This window comes from Bos taurus, chromosome 14, assembly GCF_002263795.3.
Source record: "Bos taurus isolate L1 Dominette 01449 registration number 42190680 breed Hereford chromosome 14, ARS-UCD2.0, whole genome shotgun sequence".
Classification (NCBI taxonomy): Eukaryota; Metazoa; Chordata; class Mammalia; order Artiodactyla; family Bovidae; genus Bos; species Bos taurus.
The window spans coordinates 16,644,807-16,657,962 of NC_037341.1; the positions used below are offsets into that span (position 1 = coordinate 16,644,807).

General features: G+C 34.4%; 1 protein-coding gene across 8 annotated transcripts in view; it reads right to left on the bottom strand.

Moving 5' to 3' along the window:
* Nucleotides 1-13,156, bottom strand: part of TBC1D31 (TBC1 domain family member 31) — a 67,021-nt gene that overhangs the window by 13,627 nt on the left and 40,238 nt on the right. For 7 of the 8 annotated variants that reach the window (XM_025001497.2, XM_005215359.5, XM_059893183.1 and 4 more), the window contains exons 11-17: nucleotides 12,833-12,966; nucleotides 8,630-8,763; nucleotides 8,133-8,312; nucleotides 6,900-7,132; nucleotides 6,498-6,650; nucleotides 5,154-5,289; nucleotides 1,180-1,272 (exon numbers count right to left, since the gene is read on the bottom strand). In XM_025001497.2, coding sequence (XP_024857265.1) covers nucleotides 1,180-1,272; nucleotides 5,154-5,289; nucleotides 6,498-6,650; nucleotides 6,900-7,132; nucleotides 8,133-8,312; nucleotides 8,630-8,763; nucleotides 12,833-12,966 — 1,063 coding nt within the window. The remainder of the gene's footprint in view (nucleotides 1-1,179; nucleotides 1,273-5,153; nucleotides 5,290-6,497; nucleotides 6,651-6,899; nucleotides 7,133-8,132; nucleotides 8,313-8,629; nucleotides 8,764-12,832; nucleotides 12,967-13,156) is intronic. The other variant, XM_059893186.1, reaches the window with a different exon arrangement.

Below are 13,156 nucleotides of genomic sequence, written 5' to 3' on the forward strand. Positions count from 1 at the left end.
ATCTTAGATTTCGTTTTGCTCTAAAGGACATTTTTAGGACAACTGATAAAATGTGAATAAGGTTTTTTATAATAAATAATGTTAATTTCCTGATTTTGATCATTGTACTATGATTGTGTAATAATCCTTGGTTTTAAAAAATATAAACTGAATTTTTTAGGGCAAAAAAGCATTAAGTCTGCAACTTTTAAACAGTTCGGAAAAAAAAAATGCGTATATATAGATTGAAAGAGAACAATAATGCAAATTTAGCAAAATGTTAATATCTGAGAATCTAAGAGAAAAAATTTTGAAATTCTTTGTATTTTTCTTGCAAATGTTCTGTTAATTCTGAAATCATGCTTCTGATGCCACCACCCCACCTCCCCCAAACGATAGTTAAAAAAAATAAGCTTAGTTCAAGTGAATTAATTCTAATTCAAAATCATAAGAAACTCAGTGAAAGTGTCAATCTCTGGGGCTCAGATTTAGAAAAAGTTCAGTGCAGAAACTTAAGTGATTTAGTGAAGAATGGATGCTATGTTTTAAATCTTATTTAATGTGAGCAACAAAGAGTCACATGCATGTTTGCATATCATATGCAAATACCTGTTACATATTTGTAGTTATCACTGATTTCAAACTCAGTCTGACTTTAAGAGGGTTGAGAGAAGTGAAAACTTATGGTTTCAACATCAAGTAAGTGAGCAACGTAATGCTTTTCCTCAGTAATAAATATTTATATCAGTACCAAAGTTTTCTTTTCCAGTGTCATGGAAACTGAATTATATGTGCTAAGGTAGGTACCTGATGATTTGATTCCAGAAGGTTCAAATTTAAAGTGTGCTTTACAGCTCTTGTCTGATTTACCTTATAGGATCCTTGTCAAGTACTGGGTTAATTTTGCAGTCACTATCACACAGATATAAGAAAACCTAGTAAGTTAGTAAAAGATCCTGAGGCAAAATCTGGGGCTTACATCTGGTGCTTCAGACACTAGGGTAAGTTGTTAAGAGAAACATGAATTAAAGAATTACAACAAACTCTGTGCATTCTGGCTACCTTACAATCCTGGATGACACTATACTCTTCTTGAAAAAACACAAACAAAATGAACATTAAAAAACCTCGAATAAATACAGCCTAAAAAGAGTCTGTACAAGCTCTGCTTTTCTTACACTGGAAACTGTTGATTTATACCTTCTCATAAAGTCTTTTTTGTGATTCGAGTTCCAGATGTCTCATTTCCAGGTCTTTGGCTGTGGCAGCAATTTCTCGATCTCTCATGTGTACCTATGGCCAAATAACAAACTGTGAATATCAAAAATAAATAACAAAAATAATTTTTGTTTAACAGATTTAGTAATCTTGTAATATGAACAAACCACTAAAAGCATTTAAAAATAATAGATACTGGGTTTTTGAAGCCAGAGTAATTCACAATATATTAACATTCAGCGTGGAATCCAGAAATAATGTCTTGAGTTAAAGTTAAGTGTAATTTTCTAAAAAAGAAAGCACAATTACCATATGCTCATTTGCCCAGGCTGGGAGAACAGATGGCAGTTCTTTCCATATTACATTAGCCATATTATGAGTTAGAAAAACTTGAGCAATTTAAATTCACAGTGGATGAAAATATAAAATGTTTAATCTTATTTGATATAACATTTATTTAATGTTCTTTTTGATTAAACTGTACTTTTCTAAATTCAGTTTGGCAACGAGTAACTCCAAGTCAAAGTGTACTGTGGTCTAGTCAACCTGTGTGTGCCCTGCTTGGATTCAGCCAATTTAAAGTTCACCTTTCTCCAATATCTGATTACTTGGAAGCATTTCACGCCTATACACTAGAGGATTTGGATAAAGGACTCTTTACATAGAGAATCTTGGGAAGTGTCTTAAATACTTGGCTGCCTAAAGTCCTCATTTTTTTGGGGGTGAGAATAACACAATATGTGTTTCCGAACAAAAAGTAAAACCCATTAGCATCTAATCTAAACATATCATCTAACCAATAAGCAGTTAATGACTGCATTACTATTTCTGTGCACAAGGCAAAGTGTTAGATATTGTAGGCACACTATCAAATATAATCAGAGAAACAGTAAAAATGAGAATATAGTGGGATGTGCAAGGACATACATCCAAGGAGTAAAAAAAAAAAAACCACAGACTGAAAACCAGTTCAACTTAAAGAGGTTCCTGAGATAGCAGTTAGCTCAAAGGTAGGGACACTTGAGTTGATGGACCAAGAGCAGTTACAATGCTAAAAGGCAGAGGAGAAGTTTGGCAAAGTAAAGAATGCTTTTTAGGAATTTCAATTACAGAAACTCTTTAGCTTATGAATTTTCAGAGGTACAAAGAGCCATGTACCACAGCAGAACAGATCAACTCTGCTCGTTACTAACAGATGTGTCACTCTGGACTCAAGAAGTCTCTCCTGCTGGCCCCTGAATTGTGAGTAGAGAAGCTCCTGCAGTTTAGCAGGCTCAGAGCTCACTGTCAGGACAGGGAGTTGGAAGGGCAAGAGGCTGGAAGGGGAGGCAAAGGCTGATCACGCCACTGAAAGGACTTGACAGGATGCTTTCACCAAAACACTGCCTTCACTATCTCAAAGGAATAAAGAGATCACAGAGTTCTAAGCCTGAAATTACTTTTGGGGAAGAAGAGACTTTTCTAGAATAATGAATTATCAACCTCATTTACTAGATGAGATTATTAAAAGGAATCATTAGATTTTAAAGAATTTAAAATTAGTTGGCTTTAAACAAAGCATTATCTCATGTTATAAAAAAATGATTATTAATATATAAAAAAATTTCATATGTGATCAAAACCAAGTTTTAAACTCTAAATTAGTTTATAAATTCAATGCAATCCTAATAAAAATTCCAATAGGATGGGAGGATTCAGGGAGAGAAGGAGGGAGAGAGAAAATTTTCAGTCTATTTGAAACGATAAACACTTGAGAATACTGAGGAAAACTGAAAAGTAATGAGGCCTGCTAATTAGTAAAACATTACACAGGTGTTATTCCAACAGTGGGACTGGCTTAGGAGGAGATCAAATTTATAAGGGAATTGAACATTTAATAACTGTTAATTATTATTAACAGCTGACAAATGACTTTTGCTCATATTCAACAAAAGCTGTTGGGAAAATTGACGTGCCTTTGGGAAGAAGTAAGCTTGGTCCCTAACTCATTTCTTACATTTATCAATAATTTTCAGACATCAGGGGCTGGCAAACTTCTTCTGGAAAGGGTGACAGAGTTAAACACTTGAGGCTCTGTGGGATGTAGTTTGTTTCAGCTGTTCGCCTCTGCCACTGTAGTACGAAAGAAGCTAAAGGAATATGTAAACAGGTGTTGACTGTGGTCCACTGATGTTTGAATTTCATATGTTTTAAAAAATCTAGTATGATTTTCATGACATGGAATATTCTTTGATTTTCTTAACCACTGAAAAATGTTAAAACAATTCCAACTTATGATGAGCCTTACAAAACAGGTGGTCTTATAAGAGTCAGATGTGCTGGTGCACAATAATCTACTGATCCTTAAGACAGAGATTAAAAAAAACAACAGGAAAACACAGAACTAGAAAAAAACTGCATAAGTGGTAATAGTAATGTGCTAAGTCACTTCAGGTGGGCCCAACTCTTTGTAACCCTATGGACTGCAGCCCACCAGGCTCCTTTGTCCATGGACCTTCCCAGACAAAAAATACTGGAGTGGGTGGCAATTTCCTTCTCCAGCGGATCTTCCTGATCTGGGGATTGAACCTGCGTCTCTAATGTCTCCTGCATTGGCAGGCAGGCTCTTTACCACTAGAGCCATGGTAATACAACCTTAAATGGGAAGGTTAATGAACAGGACACAAAACCTAGACATCATAAAAAATTAATGAAGTTGGTTATCCAAAAATTAACATATTTTACATGATGAAGAAAAGACACTGTAAACATTCTTAGAGACATGCAACACAGAGAACACAACACAAGGAGAACATTCACAACAGACGGAAGGATGAATGCCCCAACCGTCTGCTGGGTAGCTGCCCAACACCTAAAATGTGACCAGTCCTAACTGAGGTTTGCAGCGAGTATTAACTGACTGCTAGATTTCAAAGACTTAGTACAAACAAAAGGTAAAATAGTTCAAAGATGTCTGTATACTAATTACATATTGCAATGATAATTTCAAATATACTGTGTTAAATGTTATTAAAATTAATTTCATCTATTTCTTCTTACTTTTTAATGTGGCCATTAGAAAAGTTAAAATTACCCACATGGCTTACATATTTCTGTTGGACACTGCTGCCCCAAATGATAAAAGAGCCTGTGTAAACTGATAGGAAAAGGAGTAACTTGGTAGAAAGATGGACAAATGATTTAGTTATGCAATTTACAGATCTACAAATGGTAAATGAAAAGATAGTTAACATCACTAGCAAAAAAAAAAACCTACCCCAAAACCAAAAACCATTTTTCACCTATCAGACTGGCAAATACTAAGACTGATACACTCCAAATTGACTAGGGCATGAGTAGTCTTATACTCTTAAAACAGCTTAAGTGGTTTCATCTTTGGAGGACAATTTGACATTCCTTGGAATTTACTCAACAAAACTGTGTGGAAGTACTCAAAAGATTTGTACTGAGAATGTACAGTCTGGCATTGTTTTGTACAGCAAAATACTGCAAACAACCTAAATATACAACAGCAGAGGATTAAATAACCAATGACATGGCCATAAAATGGAATATTATGCAACCATAAAAAATAATTTATCTCTGGGGATGAAATAAGAGAAGAGTGGAGGAGGTCCATTTTTAACTCTAGGCTATGTGTAAATTTTTATATTAAAAAATATATTTCCCTTACTTCACAATTAACTTCATGGTTAATTGATTTTCCATTTTTAGAGAACCAGTCATCAAACACCCTTGTCAACTTGACTCATTTTCCTGAAATTCCTAAAATATTTAACCATTAATAAAATACAAAAGAGAGTAAGAATAGCTGGGGGATGGGGGAAACTATATAAAACTAAAGGGGCTATTTAGTATACATTGTGAATTCTAGGAACAATATTTAACTTGAAGGTATTTGTTACATTTAAATGAAAGTAAGTGGAGATAATGTATGAGAGTTAAGAATAATAAACCTTTCTCTCAATTTCATCATCCAGTCTTCTTAGCTCCATTTCACGCTGATCTTGTTGAAGCTGCAGGAGACGTCTTCTTGCAGCATCTTGTAAGTGCATTTCCTTTACTTTCAACTCTCTTCTCACAGCAGCTAGTCTTAAACACACAATACATCAAGAGGAATAAATAACATCATTTCTGAATATGTATTTAAATGGAAAAATACTATGTTCCACAACAACGAAAGGCCTGAAACCTATTTTAGCCTGCTTTCCCAATTTAACTGGTGCCATCATAACATGGCTATTTTTATAATACAATGAAAAGTGCTCAGTTAGAAAACAAGTCTGCATTCATGAAAATGACAAGTGTACGTGACTGTAGCCAAATTACAGCTAACCTGGCTATTTCTTCATACTTAAACGTTCTCTTTAACAGGTCTACTACTCAGATCACTTCAATACAACTGATATCTTTTACCTGAGAAAAGAATGCCAAAAAAATACTCCGATGTTACCAAAGATTATGTATGATTATTCTTTTAGAACTTTTGCAGAAGGCTAACGGCTCAGTTCAGTAATTTTTTTTAACCCACACCATAAATCTGTTTCATAAAGTCCTATCCAAAAATAATCAATAAACACTTACAAAAGTGATTTTCCCAATAATTAGGGTTAGTGTTAATACTTATCCCATAATCTTAATCAACTTAAACATTTTGCCTTATGTTTAAGGCAATACTTACTTTTGAGTAGCATACTTTTGAATAAGCATTTAGTACTTCTTTCCCCATCCTCCAAAGTATGAAATGCACAATGAGAATAGCATTCTATGTTTCAATTCTTAACTCAAAGGTATGTTTAAAACACAATTTTTAAAAATTATGGAAAAAATCATGCTCCTCTTTTAATTTTAAAATTTAAATTTTAAAATTTTCCATAATTTTTAAAAACTGTGTTTTAAACATACCTGTGAGACTTAAAAATTGTCTCTTAATCTGTGTGACTTGAAACATATTTACCCAGCACTGTGGTACAAGGCATTTGTGTCCACTGTAAAATAACATTTCTAAGTAACAATATCCTTCCAGGTACCTTAGATCATGTATTACTTCTGAATAATCAGAGCAAGTTATATCATACTCAGTAGAGTTTTAGAATTACATTTTACTATAGGACAATTTTTTGAAAAGTGTATTACAGTTTCTTTTTATTAACTTAAATATATGCTTAATGGAAATAGCAGAATTGGGTAATGACATATATAGTGAGGCTATATGTAATTTCACAGTAGTGAAAAATGAAAGTAATACAAATTATTAAAATAACTCAGATGTCCAGCTTTTTTCAAAGTGCTAAACACACCTCTGTCTTTGCTGTATCATCTTTTCCTCCTCTTGTAAGAGTATTTCTCTCCTTGTTTCCTCAGCTCTACGAAGCAGTTCCTGTTTTTGGTACCAAGCTTCATCTTCAACTCTTTGCTGGTCTACTTCAGCTTGCATTTCTTCAACTGCCTGCCTAAGTTGATAATGTTTATTATTGTAACAAAAAGCAAACAAGGAAACAGTAATTTAAAAGTCCAAGAACAACCACAATACAAAATGCACACCTGATTAACACGTAATTGTTCTACTTCTAGATGCAAAAGTATCTTTAAAGATATTTCCTTCAAACTCTGATTTTATGCAACTACTTAATAATTTACATGTATTTTTCATAAAGCCTTTATAACAGATTTTGTTTTTATCAAAGAACAACCAGAATTACCTCTCTCTTAAGTAATCCAATTCATCATTCCGTATTCTTTCTCGTTCTTGTGTCTGATAGTCCACAATGAACTTGGGATATTGATTAAACACCGGATATTGCCCTTTTGTCAGTGCAACAAAAGCATCAAGCATGCTGTCTGGATGGATATCAGCGGGTGTGGTATCCAGGAGACGATATGCCTCTCTAATTACAGCACTTATATCCAGGTTATTCCGATGGTGAAAAAAATACTGTAAGAAAACTTTGTGATTAAACTGAGATTTACAGAGTAATGCAATTATAGTCATGTGTTACATAAAAAATTATATAACAATTTATTCATTGAATAAAACAAAAACATGTAAATGTGAATTTAGCTGTAAGAGGATTTTTTTTTTTTTTTTTTTTGCAAATTCACTGAAGCTTTTCTTAACCCAAGTTTTAAAATGAAGGTCAAGTTTCATATTCTCAAAAATGTAATAAAATCATACAACCATATTATGAAATTGTGAAATAACACTTCTCAAAAATGAAGCCTTCCTTTAAAGTAACAGACTGTTTCAACAAGACAAATTCTTCTACTAGAATTTATTTCTCTTCAAAATCCAAAATACAGAAACTCAAACCTAAATTAGCCTTTGAAAACAAGTTTGATTTTCAAAAACTATCTGATAGTTTCCACATTATCTCGTTCCACTGGCAGATCCAAGTTCTAATATACATACACACATACATATATGTTCTTGTGAAGTGAAAATAAAATTTGATAGGAACCACAAAATAAGTAACAAACAAGCAAAACCAACTTACTTCATCCTGTCTACCAAAAGAACCTCTCCATTTAAAAACTTCCTCCAATGCTTTCTTTCAGTCATTGTCCCACTAAGCCTCAAAATTCTCATAGTTACCATCCTGCATATGTAATAAGCAACCAGATTATCACAGACCAGTTGGGTTACCGATAAGATCATGCACAGAATGAACAACTACTCAACTGTTAAACGTCCTTTAAATAGGCAAAAAGCACGCAACTCCAATATTATCATGAAGCTATGATTTTAGGTGAGCAGTCAAGCTATAACTGACTATAGCTATAAAAGGGCAAGGATGCAGTGGTATAACTTGTTCTCCACTATATTCCTACCATCTGGCACCAGGACTTGACATACAGTAGGCACTCAATAAATAAAACGGGTTTTTTTAGTTGAAACAAATGAAACTTGAGAACTATGACTTAACAAGGATATGTACCTCAAAATCATCCTTACGCTTACAGTTGAGCAAAGGTGCCCGAGAACATATGTTGTAGGCCACAACAGTCATCAGGAGGAATGAAGGATGGTTGGAAAAGACATTATCGAATAATTTGAGCCACTCCTCTCTTGTCAGTACTTCTGAGAACACAGTTTCAAGAAGAGGCCATGCATACAGCTAAAATAAATAAGAAAAAAAATGTAATAGTTCTTGAGGAAAAAGTCATAACAGTCATTGCTAATGTGCTCATGTTTGGTTTAGATACTAAAATCATTATATTAAGAACATAATTATGAAAAGAGCTACCCTAATTTGGGTTCTTCTTTATAGACTTTCAGGAAAGCAGTTTAAGGCAGAAAAATAATGGAATATTGTTAAAAATATAACTAGTATTTTTTTATTATAGACTTTCAAGACAATAGTTTTATTTATACCAGAACCAATGTTAACTTCCAAAGTAAGCTATGTTATTCTAAAAACCTTACACTTCTTACCTGGGAAGTTACATCATGATTTATGAAGTGTTGCAGGAGTTCCTTGTCATGAAATGCCAAAACATTTTCTATCATACTAAGAATATTGATAGGAGGATTAGGAAAATATTCAAACCAGTGTTGACACCAATTGACTATGAAGAAAAAAATTGAAAATTTATCTTTACCTTTCTGTATCATTACAGGGCTTTGCAGTTCTTAACTGTATCCACTTTTATGTCCTCAATATGCCCATTAATAAAGAAAACACGACTAAGTTCTAGAACAATATTTTACACCTACATCAGAGCCAGTCGATGAGAAAGTGTCAATTAAACAAACAAACCTTCCCGAAGTATTCTTGATGGTAGCTACAAGGCTCTGGTTCCTGCTCACTTGCGTGCGACCTGTATTTAGATTTCCCCTGGTTAACAAAATGACCCTCCTAAAAGAGGTCCCTATTTAAGCCTTTGATACACGTGATCAATGTTAAATGGCAATCTCAAACGGACTAAAATTCATACCTAATTAAGAGTCCCATTTCTAGAAGACTGTTCTGTAGCCATGGTAACAGGTAACCCCCACGGTCTGGTTTTAAATCTAATTGATCAATAACTTATTTCAGTAAACGTGACTTTGAAAACTAACCGATCAGTGACAGCAGCAGCAGTAAGTATCCTCTGAAAGTCAGCCAGGAGAAAGCAGAATTGACTCTGCTGAAGAGGCTTCTAAGGCTGACTTTTTAACTCACTCTCACTTAATAACCAGCACAACCCCCAAACAGTCTTTTCCCAAAAAAGTTCAGTAAGATGATCATTTTTGCTCAGTGAACCTATGTCTAACCACCTCAGCTCTATGTGATTATTAAATTCTGATTTTCTATTTTAAATACTGAGTTGTGGCTTCATGTTTTGCTAAGATCTTTCTCAAATTAGCAAGTGAATACCAGATTAATAGTTTATAAGGTCCTTCCAATTCTAGACTTCCATTATTTCATTTATTAAGGACTTAGATTTGAGTTAATAATTCAGTCATAAATAAAATCTTGCAAAGACTAAGCTTTAAAAGAAGCATTTCAGCTTCTTTAACTGCTGCTTTTTTGGGGGGCAGGGGGATTTTTCTTATATTTTAACTACTGCTCTTAGTAAGTTAACTTTTAAAAGAAAAACCTCAGTTCAGCAACAGCTCCTTAGGTAAACACCTACAGTGTCCCAGACAGTGCTTGTTCCGGGAATTTTAAAACACCACGCACATACCCAAAGCCCTCTTCTATCTAAGCTTCATCAATAGGACGGCTGTTTTCAATTAAGCAAGAGGGCATCCTGTTTTATATAGTGACTGTCTCTTCTCTTCTGCCGGTTGCCACCACACAGAAGCAGACCTAGAGACAGCACTGACCGAGAGCAGAAAAGAGACACGATCACTGCATGGAGGTCCTTCACTAAACCTGAAGCTTTTCCTCCTGGTTATAAGAGGAACCCTAAAGAGTGATCAAAACTGACCTTTATCAACATACTCCAAATTATACACAGAAGTAACTATATCCTTCACAAGTTCTTGGCCCCAACTAGACCGTAACCTGAAAGCCAAAGCTATGGCTTATCCCCAAACAGGGCTAACATTTAGTTGAAGCTCAGTTTACTGAATAAAACTAGTTTGAGACCCTTGATGAAAATCCCTAGCTACTCATGCTGTCGTGGATCTCCTAGATTTAGATTTCATGTTTAGAAGAGAAAAATCAATTTCCTTAGTATATAGTCATGTGTTAGCTACGTAACAAGATTTTACTGGAAGTAAAAAAAACACATAGTTGTGCATGCCTACCTAAATTAGATATGATCTATCTTTCTTATGGTAAAATATAATTCGCCATTTTAACTATTTTAAGCACACTGTTCAGTGATGTTAATTTTATTCACAATATTGTGCAACCATCACTATTTCCAAAATCCTTTCCTAAGAGCAATTCTGTACCTACTCAGTACTGACTTCTCATTTCCACTCCCCCGCCAGCCCCTGGTAACTTCTAATCTACTTTCTGTGCCTTTTTGAGAAATTCCACATACCTATCCTGTGTCTAGCTTATTTCACTAAGCATGCTTTCAAGGTCATCCATGTTGTATAACGTGTCAGAATGTCACTGTTTTTTAATAATATCCCGCTGTCTTTGAGACCCCATGGACTATTCAGTCCATTGAATTCTCCAGGCCAGAATACTGGAGTGGGTAGCCATTCCCTTCTCCAGGAGAATCTTCCCAACCCAGGGATCAAACTCAGGTTTCCTGCATTGCAGGAGGATTCTTTACCAGCTAAGCTACCAGGGAAGCTTGCATATATACACATATGGTTTTTCCATTCATCCATTAATAGACACTTGGGTTGTACCTATCTTTTGGCTATTTAAGACTAATGCTGCCAAACATTCATATACAAGTATATATTTGAGTCTCTGTCTTCAGTTCTTGGGGGGATATCCCTAGGAGTACTATTGCGGGGTTATACAGAAATTGTATATGTAACTTTCTGAGGAACCGCCAAACTGTTTTCCAGTGACTGCATCATTTTACATTTCTATCAGCAAAGTATGAAGGGTTACAATTTTTCCATATCCATGCCAACACTTGTTATTTTCTTTTTCAAGACTACAGCCATCCTAGGAGGTGTGAAGTGGTGTCTTGCGTGGTTTTGATTTGCATTTTTCTAATGACTAATGATCCTGAGCATCTTTTCATGGGCTCACTAGCCACTGTACATCTTCTATGGAGAAATGTCTGTTCAAGTCCTTGTCCATTTCAAACTGGATTGTCTGTCTTTTGTTACTGTTTGTTTTCCATTTAAAACTCTGTGTTATTCTCAGGGCAAACTAGTACAACCTCTTTGCAGAATCAATTAGAATATTCATATTTTATAATACCATCCTGGGGATCCACCCAAAAGAAATTAGTATAAATTTATGAGCTTGAAGCTAGTCACAAAATTGTTATTTTTAATACATAAACATTAGAAACAACCTGAATGTCCAACAATAAAAGATTAAACTAGAACATGTACATTATGGAATATTACAATACAGGATAAAATGTCTAGAAAGTTTACACAAATACGAGAAGTGTATATAATGCATTAAATAGAAGTAGTATAATTGTAAAAATAACCCCCCTAAAAGTCTAACAGTTGGGGGATACATTTTATGGTATACCTATAAGAGGAAATACTATATTTAGGCAAAAAATTATATTTTAGAAGATATTTAATGATTTGGGGGAAATGCTCTTATAAGAAATTCACAAATATATTATCAAGACTCTCTAAGGAAGAGGAATATTCATAACTTTTCTTTTGTAAATTTTCCTATATTTTCTCCAATGATCGGTAAAAATTTATTAAAGCAAATACAACATAATAAATGAAAAACTGTCAAGAGAAATACACTCAAATACTCACAAGATGTATGCTGGGATCTTTTAATTTCTACTTTTCAGAATTTTATTGTTATAGTTGAGTGCTTATCTCCTTTGTACAACAAAAATACATATAAAATTGGTTATTTTAAACCAAGCTTGGATTAACTTGGATCCAGTTTATTAACCATTCAGTTGACCTGATCTTATTTATATAAAAAAAATGACTCACTTTTTAGTGTATTAGTAGGTAATGGGGAAGCAGTAAACATATGGGAGTGCAAGCTATAGGTTCTGACTGCCTGGGTTCAAATTCTTATTCTATCATTAACCTAATCATGGAGCTCATGCTCTCTTCATCTACAAAAAGGAGATAATAATGAACAACACCTACCTCACAGGAGTCCTGTAAGAGTTGAGTGAGTTAATAAAGGCAACACTGAGAATGGTACCGGGTACACACACAGTTCTCAGTGAAGGTACCAACCAAAGGATGAGGAGAACAGGGTAACGGTCACCAGCTGCCACATGGGGCATCGTGTGCTGACTGCTTCTCAACCCTACTGTACTCTTCTGAACAATAACTGACTTTCAGTTAGTGAAGCACCTGCTTCCTTCTTACTAACGAAATCTAGCCTGTAACAATATCATCTAAAATGCAACCATCTAAACTTTATTTAAGTAAAAAGGTTTATTATTGTGTTAATGTCCAAACTGTCCATGCTCTAGGTCTATCTCACACTAGAATTATTAAACATTGCAAAGATGAAAAGATATCAGGAAAAGGTACAAGTATCTACGCTTGGTTTCATTTTTCACTTACTTATAAGCGTAGCAACAACTTCAAAACAGATGAGCTGGTTGTTCTGGAACAGTTTTACAAATGGAAATGCCAGAAGTGGAAGATATGGTGTGTCACTAAAAATGGCAGACCAGTGAGCTAATGCAGAGAGGGTTCTGTGAATAAAATAAGGAAATAAAGACCAGAAAAGCTTGATAAATTTGACTAAATAATATATTCAGATTATAAAAAACGATACAGAAGATAAATTTGGTGAAACTTGGATTTGCTTGTTTTCCCACAATGAGACAGAGGATATAAACCTTTGGCAAGAATACCACAAAAGTGCTGTGCAGTGATACAGAG